At 49.7% G+C, this 12,547-nt stretch overlaps 3 protein-coding genes across 3 annotated transcripts; 1 reads left to right on the top strand and 2 right to left on the bottom strand.

Annotated features, from left to right (window-relative positions):
* Nucleotides 1-1,252: 1,252 nt before the first annotated feature.
* Asppvi_001149 (putative glycerol:H+ symporter (Gup1)) lies at nucleotides 1,253-3,308 on the top strand (the record flags this gene model as incomplete). The annotated part of the gene is made up of 4 exons (XM_043297452.1): nucleotides 1,253-1,508; nucleotides 1,571-1,638; nucleotides 1,696-2,265; nucleotides 2,316-3,308. 4 exons carry the CDS (start codon nucleotides 1,253-1,255, stop codon nucleotides 3,306-3,308), a joined length of 1,887 nt encoding a protein of 628 aa, XP_043153387.1.
* A 530-nt stretch (nucleotides 3,309-3,838) lies between these two features.
* Asppvi_001150 (putative HIT finger domain protein) lies at nucleotides 3,839-4,771 on the bottom strand (the record flags this gene model as incomplete). Its single annotated transcript, XM_043297453.1, has 2 exons — nucleotides 3,839-4,437; nucleotides 4,507-4,771. The coding sequence occupies 2 exons, from the start codon at nucleotides 4,769-4,771 to the stop codon at nucleotides 3,839-3,841; spliced, it is 864 nt and encodes a 287-aa protein (XP_043153388.1).
* A 1,589-nt stretch (nucleotides 4,772-6,360) lies between these two features.
* Nucleotides 6,361-12,281, bottom strand: Asppvi_001151 (cellular morphogenesis regulator DopA; the record flags this gene model as incomplete). The annotated part of the gene is made up of 7 exons (XM_043297454.1): nucleotides 6,361-7,623; nucleotides 7,675-9,146; nucleotides 9,200-9,426; nucleotides 9,477-11,713; nucleotides 11,777-11,926; nucleotides 11,983-12,107; nucleotides 12,191-12,281. 7 exons carry the CDS (start codon nucleotides 12,279-12,281, stop codon nucleotides 6,361-6,363), a joined length of 5,565 nt encoding a protein of 1,854 aa, XP_043153389.1.
* Between the last annotated feature and the right edge of the window lie 266 nt (nucleotides 12,282-12,547).

The following is a 12,547-nucleotide window of genomic DNA, read 5'->3' on the forward strand; positions in this document are numbered from 1 at the left end:
GACAGCGAAGTGATCTTCTCCTTCTTCTGGACTGAGATCCCTTTTTTCGACCTTGACTACGTGTGCGAGACGTGGTCCCTTGTCGATGTCTTTGAAGAACTTCTGGAGCGTCTCGTCGTTACCTTGGACCTCTCCTTCAACCTATTGCCATGTCCTTAGCTTCTGCTGATATGTAGGTAAGTAAGGTAGGGGTTGGGGACGAACTCTTCCACAGGTAGTGTTCTTCACCCAGCCTTTCAGCCCGTACTCAACTGCACGCTTCTGAGTGAAGTCACTGGAGCTCAGAATATATTGGTTAGAAATGTGTTTATGCTGAACGACCTTCGTAGCCAGTTCCATGATCTTACCGGAATCCGACACCTGGAAACGTTGGCCGAATTAGTGACCATTCGATGCAATAAATCGTGTACCACGCTGGTAAGACATCAAAGAGCAGCAGTGAAGTACTTGCCTTGTACAGTGCCGTGGACTCTGAATGCAGTCTGATACATTCAGTCAGTCACGTGCTAAGAATTCAGATGACGTATCAAGATAGAGAAAAGACGAATCGCGACTGGGAAGCGAGAAGGGATCCGGGTAGAAGTACTCGCCGCGATGTCATGTTGACAAAGGCTTCGGTTCTTATTCTGTGGTTCAGAGTCGCGCTATTGTGATATCTTTGGAGTGTTTGTCTGATCATACTTCATGCCCAGGTATCTATCGGTCGACGTTCATCCTGGCGAACGAAGTGGGGCTCTAGCTGCGTTTATGCCTCAGGCTGCAAGGCGTCAAAGCTTGCTGGAGACGTCCAATTTTAGCATTCTTGTTCCATTTAAGGCTAGCTCAAGCACTAGTGCACTTTGGGGTCAGGAACTGATACTGGCCAATGATAACCAAGGTGTTCGACAAGTACCTTACTCATCATTAGCGATGGGATCTTCAAGATCGCGGAAAGAAAGCTGAAGATTTGGCTTGCAATTGCAGTGGTGATGTCGAAAAACTTAGCTTTAAGAAGCCTGGTAAAGTTCCAGACCGTAGGTTGCTATGTAGTATACTCCCTGATATAATCATAGTCAACTCGAGCTCGTGATCCTTGACTACTGTACCTAGGAGCCTAGGTAATCTGTGGCCGACTCCGCCCCTGAGTTTGTTTCCCTCTCACCTCTCAAGAGATACCTATCTACGGAGTCCTCCGCACTGCTCTCCGCAACCTATCGTCCTCTTCTCTTCGCACCTTTGTCCATGGCTACGGGCACGCGATGCTTGTGTTAAGATGACTTCAATACTTTCCTGGTTCCGGAGACTCTACTCTCTTGATACCCTCGACACTCGTTTCACCGCATCTGCGACCACCTCGTTAAAGGCCGCTGCTGACACGCGACCCCCATCTGCGAAAGATGCTCGCGCAAATGCCATCGCCCATGGCGCTTCGCCACCCAACTGGCGAACGCCTGAATTTTTTGTTTATTACTTTGTCTTCTTAACCGTGGTACCTATGATGTTCAAGACTGTCATTGATGCTTCGAAAGGTATGGCTTGCGGTTACGAGTCTGCGGGGAGCTTGGAGACCCGTGCTGATCAAATGCTCTAGAGAGTCATCCCGGTTATTCTGCTTATGAACATTTGCTATCGCCAGGCTGGATACCTGGCCGTAAGGTGGTGAGTATTGGCTGCATATCTGTTCTCTTCCATGATGCTGATTGCCACACTGAATAGGACAATTCCGACGCCCAATTCTCAAACTTTCGTGATAACGTTCCTTACCTTCTCATCCTTCTCGTCGCTCATCCATTGCTTCGTCGGGTCTATGAGCGCTACCTACTGCGGTCCGATGGCAACTCTGTCTCTCGAAGTGCCGATGCGGCGGCTGCTGGAAACGCTCGACTGGATCGACGGGTGCGATTCGATTATTACTTTGCTCTCGTGTTCATAACTGCGCTCAATGGTGTCTCGGCTATCAAGATCCTCGTGATCCTGTACTTGAACTACAAGATTGCCAAGTCTTTCCCTAGGAAATATATCCCCGCAGCCACTTGGATATTCAACATCTCCACTTTATTCTCCAACGAGCTTTGTGCTGGGTACCCGCTTGAGCGCATGGCCATTTTCTTCACGGCAGGTGGGGAAGGAGAAGCTCCCTTGGTGCAATGGGCTAGGTACATTGATGGGTTTGGAGGCTTAATGCCCCGATGGGAGATACTCTTCAACCTGACGATCCTGCGGTTGATCAGTTTCAATATGGATTATTACTGGAGCCTGGATTATCCAGCGGCGAGCGCAATTGAAGTATGTTCCGAGACCACGGCTTCTTGCGAATGATAACTGACAGCCATAAGAAGAAACAGCTCGATCCAGCAGCGCTGTCGGAGCGTGATCGTGTGAGCATTCCGCCAGAACCGGCTGCGTTCAATGCTCGCAATTACGTCGCCTATGCCCTTTACTCGCCTTTGTACTTGACCGGTCCAATCCTGACCTTCAATGACTATATCGCTCAGCAGAGATATGCGCCACCGTCCCTCACAAAGACTCGCATTGTTCTATATGGCGTTCGATTCTTCTTGACATTGCTCAGCATGGAATTGATCCTTCATTATATCTACGCCCTGGCTATCTCCCAGGCATCGCCCGACTGGTCCTTGTATTCAGCCGGAGAACTTAGCATGCTTGCCTATTTCAATCTACATATCATTTGGCTCAAACTCCTCATCCCCTGGCGGTTCTTCCGCCTGTGGGCCTTGGTCGACGGCATCGATCCCCCTGAGAATATGGTGCGCTGTGTCTCGAACAACTACTCTCCTTCGGCCTTCTGGCGTGGCTGGCACCGATCCTTTAACCGCTGGATCGTCCGCTATCTCTACGTACCCCTGGGTGGAGGAGCACGCTCCGGAGGTGCGAACAAATCTTCGCGAGGCCTCCTCTCCAAAGCACGTCAGATCTTCAATTTCCTGGTGGTATTCACCTTCGTCGCTCTCTGGCATGACATTAACTTACGTCTCCTCATGTGGGGCTGGCTCATCACCCTCTTTTTCCTCCCCGAGGTCATTGCTACTTTGCTGTTTCCCGCTCACAAATGGCGCTCGCGCCCAACCACATACCGTGTTCTCTGCGGTATCGGTGCTGTTGGCAATATCCTTATGTTGATGATTGCCAATCTTGTTGGATTTGCATTGGGACTGGACGGGCTCAAGGGTCTCTTATCGGGAATTCTGGGATCTTACTCGGGCATTGGCTTCTTTGTTGGCGCTTGTGCTGCACTGTTTGTGGGAGTACAGATCATGTTCGAGATTCGAGAAGAGGAGTTACGCGCTGGTATTAAGATGAAGTGTTGATTCTTGGATATTAAAATTTCTCTGAATTGATGTTATGTACATAGACATTGATCATTAAAAACTGTCTATGCGAGTCATTAAGAACCATGATTGTCCACTCGTAGCGGGTATGACGCCGGGTACGATGGACTAGTGAAAGTCCCTGGCAATGCCAGTCACATTGACCATGGCTGCAGCATGCAGACGAATCTTCCACCAGCTGCGATGGTGGGCTGTCCGATTCGTTTGATTCGTCTAGAATTGGCATTGCGATGAAGCACCGCATCGATCGTAGGAGACACATCAACCTGTATCATCAAAAGACCGTAACGCGTCTAAGCATTTGTGATAGACTGTGGGTGCAGGGATGGATGAATGACGCCTCCGTCATTCCCTACAGCGTTAAACCGTGTCATAAGACTCCTGCGCCTTTCGCACAATGCCTTGCGACCGAGCCTCTTAACAGCTATGAAGCTGGCATTCTAACATCGATTTTGACATCGGTATGTTTTGTCAAGCCTTACCGGCCAAACCGGTCTGCGCCAGACACTTCAAAAGAACGCTCCGCATCGCGAGTCCTCATGAAGCTTGTAACAAGCCAGTCCGCAGGTCCGAACATGACAGTTCTTGCACCGAATCTTGCCCCAGTACCCACACATACAGCAAAAGTGCCGTGGCGCCTTGGCGGTTAGGGGGGGACCAGCACGAGCCGCGTTGTATGTGAGTGGCGGTTCGGCCAGGAGTGCTTGCATGATGCGCTCCGAGGGTGGGGAAGGGATATACGACTTTAAAAGCGGATCTTTGTCGTACTCTGATTTGATCAGTCGATTTTGGTTCTCGGTTTCTGGCTCGGGCTGCTTCTTGTCTTCGTCTGTGTCGGGGGTCGCGTTGGTGCTCGTTTCTGGCGGGATCGTTGAGGCCCTTGACGGTGGTACGGTGGATTGCTTCCTTTTCGATGTGTCTGACTTGGGGGTAGCAGCGGGAGTTAGACTTCGTCGGGAGGGCTTCGTTATCTTGCTGATGGAGGGGCGTTGTATAGTTGACTGGGCGGCCTGGGCCAGGGCCGCCTCTTCGTCATCGAGGTAGTTTCGGAAGGTCTTTTGCGATTGTAGGATACGGCGCACGTTTGAAGTCGTCTTTCCTCGTGTTCCTAACGGTAATAGATACAAGTCAGCCATGGTCGGGTTGCTTTAGATTCTCAGCGCAATGCTCGCAATACCTTTGCCGGCCGCGTCCTTCTGTTTCACCGGAATCGGAATATGTACGTCTCGATGGTTCTCCCGGTCAAGCTCAGCTAAGTGGCGGATAATCGCATTGCTCTGGCGCGACGATAAGTCGGTACGACCCCCATCGCGGATTCCTCTTTTCCTGCCGATGGTAGGTGTGATAGCTGCTTGCGCTGGGTTGAAGCCGCGGTCGGGAACGTAGGTCCATCCGGGCGTGACATGGGCGGATGTGCCTGGGAGGACTTCAATACGATACATGACGGAAATGACAAAAGTGCCTGGTATGGGCCTAATATGCTTTCATCGCGATGGTTGTCTGCTGGTGTAAACGATCCCGTGTGATGCTCTTAAATAATATGCCAAAAGATACCGCGCCATGGATAAGTGTTTGGATTGTTTGCATCATCCAACTACATAGGAATTGAGTCACGTGGTTGTAGTGTATGTCTATGAGCCTTGTCACTTGTGTAGTAGATACTGATTGATCACTGAATTTGGTTTTTTGATCAGAGTGTTATTGAAGTATACATCACAGAGAATCCGTGATATCAAATGACTCCAGATATGTCGTTCTTGTGGAGCCCATATAAACCACACCTAAAGCATGAAACACTTGCTCAAGCTGGTAGAAATCCAACAGAAGATATGATATTCGAGAGTGAGAAGAAAACAGTCATGAGATTAAAGATAATCAGACAAATTGCCTTCATTTCTTTTTTTGCAACTGGTCTATCTTTGTCTCCAGTTCAGTGACGTAAGTCTGCAGTCTTGTTGTCGCTGCTTGAAGAGCCTGGGATTCGATCAGTATGATTCAAAGAGCGGATGAGCAGGGAAGTGAAGCGAGGTATCCATCGAGATTTCCAGTCCGTTGCGTCCATCGCACGCCGTACACACTCGCGATGCTCTGATATAGAACCATAGCAGCACGAGACGGACAGGGACGACGGGGGAGGGGAGAATTTTCAAGGATCCTGTGGTAGACGAGAACAAACAGAGACATACATGGATATCTTCATTCAGCATTTGATTTGAGACTCTGTACTCCCCCAAAATGTAATAGTAGACCAAACCGCCGGCAACAACAGTTCCAGCGAGGAACCCAAACAACCTAGAACGGGCATCAGGAGAACATCCAATGTACTCAACAAAACAATCAAATACAGAAATTTGGAAGCTCTTACCCTCCACGGAATGCACCCACAGGCTTTCTCGCAGGCAATGCTGTACCTGCGTTCCTGAGGGTTCGGGATGTCGAGAAGCCGCAGGTGGATACGAATCCCAACCTGGGCGCCCCAGAACGCCCCAGAGAAATCGCGTTTTTACGTGCAATCATGTTTGATCAGGAGCCTGGAGAGCTATGATTACAGTTAGCGAGAAACATGCTTCTGGGCTCGAGGGTAGAGAAGGAAAATATCATCTTCTCACATTGTAATCAGGAGATGAAGTTGGGCGCTTGAGTGTCACGAGCGCGTGGCGTCAGTGTTGCCTGTTTTGGCCCTGCGATATGCGGTTGCATCCGGCAACTCTTGTCTGCCCTACTTTCGGTTTCCAACTGCTGCAGGCGCAAACACATCATTGCTAAGCGTATAGAGCAAGTAAAATTATTTTGCCGTGGTGCTTGTGAGTTTATTTATTGTATATTTTGTCAGCACTGAACAACTGCCCATATTCATTATATGTAATATGCAGCAGCTTCCACGCGACGACTAATGTTAGGCACGGCACCCTGCTACACCATACGTTCCAGTCTTATCTATTCAAAGGGCGACAGGTCATTACATCAGTGCTGTTTGGTATCGTACAGACAGATATCAGCTAAAAGACACAAGAATAACAAAGCAGATGCATCAATTGGCCATGGTGCTCTCGTTAAACAGATCCGCCAATAAGTCGTCCTGGCAACTCTTGAAGTCCGGATTACCCATACCATACGTACTTTCGAAAGCATGAATACTTAGTCGGCCGAGAAATGGTCGAAGTACCTGTTCAATAAGCTCGTCCTTTGCCGTCTCACGGATCCAATCCGATGTCAGCTCAGGCCGCTTCACTCCATCGCCAGACTCGGTAGCTTCGCGCGGTGAACGTGGTGGCGCCGACCCGCGTACACCCAAGATCTGCGAGATTTCGTCTGCAAGTGCCCTTGATTCTAAATGCCCAGGGGGGTAAACAGCATCGATAGTGTCGGTGACATAGAGCCACTCGAGAAGCTGAAAATCATCGGGCGCCAGAACAAGTAGTGTATCCAGAAGCTTACACGCTTGCAACAGCGAGTATGCATTGTAAACTTCTTGTTGCGCTCCTAGCGGTATGCTAGAAATAGCTTCCCGAAGCTCTGTATTGATCAATGGCCAGAATGGCGCAAGTGTGCTAGTTGAACTCTTGAGCGCAAGAGCCMGAAGTACCATGAATATCTCTGCTCTTGTGGTGGAGGACGGAGACGATGAGCTCGTGGCTGCAAGGAGATCTTCCAGCTTCTGAAGTAGCTCTGGTAGTTCTCCAATGAAGTAATCCTCATTTGCAGATAATATCAGCAGTGATATCCTCCGCAGATTCAACTGAGCCTTCCGGTCAGCTTCCAGGCGAGCAGCAGACGCACCAACACCGAACATGAGTCCTGCCGTGCTCGGCGGTGGAAGACGAGACATCAACTCTGTTAGGCGGTCTTTGTCCGCAATCGCCCATTGCCTGAGAAGCTTCATCCAACCGCTTCTCACAAGATCAATCTGGAAGCCAAAAAATCGTGGATCGTTGAAGGCATCGGTTATATCCTTCTTCCAGATTTTTGCAGCAGCTGGAACCTTCGCAATGTGTTGCAGGAGAGACATCACACTGCCGTTCATATTATTAGGGAAAAGCCGCGACCGCAGAAGAGGCCCGATCACATGAGAGGATATGCCTGATACAGCGGAGACGATGCGATCAGAATCACCTAACAAAGCTATAAAAGATGGCATCGAGAGTGCAAGAATACTGAGCATATCGTCAGGGCCGGCGTGCGGTACAGCCATGTTGTCATAATCCACGGACGGCCTCCCCAACATACTCGAATCCTGAGATAGTCCCAAAGGCTTGCTTGTGAAGATGGCGGTGAGCAGACGAAGCAATACATCCTGCATGAAGTTAATAACTGCACTGCCTGGTCATGCTGCGGTAAGACATACCCCTAGCTCCTTCCTCATTCGTCGATCCTCGCCGAAGGTCGTATTCTCCATTTTGGCTCCAAGGATGGCCGCGAATTCCACTAGCCGGGGAAGAATCTGTCTGTGGGGGAAGGGGTTGCTCAAGACGTCACGTAAAAAGGTTGTACAGTCCGTCCAGATTTCGTCAAGTACATCGTCGTCCAGAGACCTGGCATAAGTAACCAGAAAACCTGCCAGCTCCGATTCAGTGAGGCTTGACGTCAAGGCAGATTTGCGGTGGGGATCAAGCGCAGCAGGGTTGGTTCGTGTATATATGGCATTGAAGATTGCTGGAATGGTGATCTTTGGGCGAGACCCGTCCAGAGTGTGAAGCAAACTAAAAATCAGAGGTGATGTGTCAGGGTCTGCTCTTGACCACATCTCTACCATTGTCTCCAGACATTCAAGAGCCTCCGCAGTGAAAAGATGCTCAAGGATGCGACGAGACCTGTTTCTCATCCGCAGAGAGGTGTATTGGAAGGACGCGAGAGACTCGGGATCTTGTGGTAGGCCGTTTCGCTCCACGGCACCCCAGGACCATATGGAAAAGCACAGTCGAACGGCATCCTGGAAGCACAACAATACAGTCAGTCTGTTGTTCGCTGCGGTCGAGCGCCCCTGGTTTGAATCTGTCGCAAATACTCCTGACACCATGTTGCCAAAGAACCCGTGGGCGTGGTCAGGGCTTTTGGCAGCTGGTACGTTCGCTTCCTCCACGAGGAGGCGTTCGTGAGCTGCCGCGATGCACGTCTCAAGTCCAGTAAGCAGGCTAATGGTGACATGTTCAGAGCGATCTTCTGGCCAACCGTTGGTTTGTCTAAAAGAGAGCTGAAGATTCGTATATGATAATTGAATCTCCTTACAGAAACATTCCACTAACATGAGCAGGATCTGGAAGAGGGATCCTGAATATAGAGGAAGCACTTCACAAAGTAGTAGAGTCCACTTCTCCACGATGTCTCTCGAACATTTAGAACTAATGCCTTTGAGAAGACACTCTAGGAGGCGGGAGGGAGGTTGAGGTGGAGCAGGCAGCGAAGGACCTCTATCAGCCTTATCACTCGTAAAGGAAAGAAGCGACGGACTTGTGAGGCGCTCCCGTGACTGTGCTCGCTGATGCTTTGGCCTGGGAGGGGGCGGTGGTAGGTATGCTTGCGCGAATCGGACTTTCAACGCTGAGAGTAGGGTGTCTATTATAGCCCCTTGCAATTCGACGCTACCTCCCTCGTCGAGGACAGAAGACAATTGATCAACCAAGAAGGAGTCAATTCCCGACTCAGCAATCTCTTCGGCCCCCGGTCCTTGAAGAAGTTGTCTTACAACCAGCAGGGACGTCTGTTGGAGTTTCACCTCTTCATAATCGGCCTGTGCTGCTGCGTTCCGCCTTCTCCCTATGATTACCTTTGAGGATAGCTGGAAAATGATAGAATGGAGAGATTGAAACTCAGCACCGTCTAAGTCCGTTAACGGTAAGTCAAGTACTCAAAACTAGGTTTTCAGAGCTTACCTTCAGAAGCACGATCCTTCTGTTTATCCACTGGATTCAACGTCTGAGTAAGAAGAGACATCCATCCATTGGAGGACAGCGAGCAGAGGATATTGTAGATTGTTCGCAAAAGGTAGTCACACTCTTTATAGTCATCAGGAGAAATAACGGCGTTGTCGATCCCATTTTCTGACTGTGTTTCTCGCAGGAGAAGATTCTCAAGTCGCAAGATCACGATGCGAAATACCCTAAGAGATATAAGAAAGTGTACAAACCTCATCTTCAGCGTCTGACTCACTTTTGAATGGATGATAAATCTTGAAGCCATCGCTGAACTACCTGTGAAGCCTCATTTGGGCCCTGAGTCAAAAGATCCAAAACGAGGAAAAGAGGGCGCTCAAGCATTGACGAATAGTAAGGCGTTTGGGCCTTTCTCGCATCGTACGCTTGTTTTGGGAAAAGTTCGTAGGAGCCATGGTGGCTATGATTCCAGAGAACAAAATATTTTCCAGCCTGCTCTTCAGATGACAGATGCTGAGAGCCTGGCGCTGAACCAACCATAAGAGATGTTATGGACGCTTCGACAATATGATCTGACCAAGTAACCGAGTGTAGATGCCAGAGACAGCGGACCGCCTCTACATGAAACTTGGGGCTTGCTGGTGAGAGGAATTGCCAAAGATGTCGGACGAGGATCGGTATCAGTTCTGCGACATCCTCGTAGCTGATATAGTACCCAGGGTTGTGTATGAAATACAAGCTGGTCACTGCGGAGACAATGGAAGAAATAGTTGAGAAAGAAGATGTAGATTGTTCCGCCTGGTCAATCTTCATTCGGCTGCAAATAGCCAGATAGAAGCGCCTGTCGTGGAACACAGGTGATTTGGGAAGTCGCTTCAGCAAAGCAACCAGAAGATTCAGGATCTCTTGAATAGGTATACTACCATTGCGCTTTTCGAGGGCCGATGCGGCAAGATCGTGAGCTTTCCACGTTATGAGATCACCCAGGTGTCTGGGGAGAAAAGGAAGTGGTGGAAGATCCAGACTGCTTCTGCTTTGATCATAAAAGCTATGGATTCTTTTCATAATATTAGCGTCGCTGATGTCGACCATGGAATAATCCGCTATCGCTTTGGCCGATTCAGATTTTCTCGCGAATGCTCTCTCTGTGAGTAGCGCTGTCAAGGAGTTCATAACTTTCATAAGCCTGTTGGATATTTCAAGAAGCTCGTCAGGGGCGATTCCGGAATCCTTTGCAAATGATGAAAGCTCGCTCAATTTTACGAGGATAGTAAGCACCAACAGAGGCACATGGGTAAGAAGCATGTCCTCTTCACGGACATTGAAATTGTCCAAAACGAACTGAGCGAGTTGCAAGTCGTCCAAAGCCCGCGTCATCTTGTTACAAAGATCATCATCAGACTTCCAGTCTATCAGGCCAAGAAGCTCCGAGAATATCACGCCGCTCTCGACACCATCGAAGAAGGCGCTGGCGCTGCGAAAAACCTCGTCAAACTGATGCTTGGAAGCTGATTTTCCGAAGGCTTGGATGCTGCGCATAAGGGGTAGGAAGACTTCAGGAACAATATGACCGCCAACTTCCCATCTGTCCATCAGGGAAAGTGAGATTCGAAATGGCTTTGACCTTTCCGAGGGAGTTCCCGAGTCTTGCTCATTCATCCGAAGAAGACCTTTTACAAGAGGTTTTAGACCAAATTGACTGAAATACTCTGACTGCGATAACTGTTCGTCATCAACAGCGTATGATCCGGTTGTTCCTTCGCCTTCGAAAGATGGCTGATCACTTGCAGCATCGGGCCCTAAGAACCACGCCCACAGCCTCCTGTTCAGACTCATGTCTCGTCGGGCAACAACGCCAACGGCCGCGATCATTAGTCTCTGAAGGTCGTCATCTGTGATCCGCGACTGCAATATAGGCGAGCTGAGTGGAAGATGAGTCACCAGTAAGTCAAGAAAATTTCGCTGTACGAGTATTTGTTCATCCACCAGACCGGACGCAAAACACCTAATGAGCAATCCCGGCTCAGGCATGATAACGGAGTCCACCACCACGCGCATATCATGTGGCATGTCTTCAAAGTTACTTCCATCACCCTTACTGGGCCTGCGATCGGTAATGCCTAACTTTGGCAAATATCGGTTCAGGTAAGCTAAGACACCCGAACGTCTGCTAGGGCTGGTTATGGATGCCAGGAACAGACACTGCCAGAAGTATTGACCGCTTGATTCCGCATCCGCCCCTGATCTCTGTGTTTCTAGCTTTGTTGCGATGTCGCGGAATTTGTTAACTAGTCGCAGCGTGCGATCGAAGTCATCACTGGTTTCCTCTTCCAGGCCTGGTAAAAGGGCCAGGATTATAGCCTTCAAAGCTGGACGAATGGCCCATGGCTCGAGACCGCAAATATGAGCCTCCACCAAGGATAAGAACAGAGGACGGACTGTGAGCGAGGCGAAGGTAAGAGTGGGCGCGATGCCCGGCAGGTACAAGGGCAGGTCGTGTGACAAGCCTTCAGACTATTTGGCCGATTAAAGGCATTAGCAGATGAACACTCAATCTCTTTTCCCGTGAACTCGAACCTTAATCAGATTGAATATATACGTATATACTTCGAGCGCCTTCTGGTGTACGCCTGACGGTAGTGAAGKGTTCAAGCACTGTGAGAGACGTTTGGCTACAAGCGCCTTGTGGGGGACGACTGGTAAGTCTGCGGGATGCGATTGGAGAGCCTGGACCAGGTGAGCAATTTGCCTCTTGTTCTAGGCGCATGAGGCCTAAGATTTACCTTCAACAGGCGACTAAGAAATGAGATATAGTCCGCCCATTCCTGAAGCGCTGTGTCGAACAACGACAGGGCTCTTTCGATGGTGGAAGCATAGCGTCGGTAATTCTTGTCTTTCTTCAAGGGCTCTGTTTGCGAAAATAAGTGAGTTGCATAGTCCCGAATATTCACATTTGTCTCCAATTGCGTATCTGAACTGGAATTTGCGTACCCTCCTTCCCTCGTAAGCGGGAGCGCGTAAAGGAGCTTTCGGAGCTTGCGGGGGAGTTGGACCTTGGAAAAGAGCTCGGTTCAAGGCTCATGGTGCCAGTAGCGGATATTCGGTAGGTGGAAGTGCTTCAGATCACGGCGCTTCATATTTTGCTCATCAGGATGGGCATGATCGGATGATTTGGCGGACGGTTGCGAACAACTGAAGACACGCAGCCTGAGTAGACCAGGCGGAGATGTTTTGGGTCTCCGTCCGCCTTGGAGCTCCGACCTTCTAGCGACGTCAACCCCAGCTCCACTTACTATCTACTCCACGTAGCTGCGCTCAGCAGATGAGAGAACCTAGATGACCTGCCGT

This window comes from Aspergillus pseudoviridinutans (genome assembly GCF_018340605.1).
Source record: "Aspergillus pseudoviridinutans IFM 55266 DNA, scaffold_1, whole genome shotgun sequence".
NCBI lineage: Eukaryota > Fungi > Ascomycota > Eurotiomycetes > Eurotiales > Aspergillaceae > Aspergillus > Aspergillus pseudoviridinutans.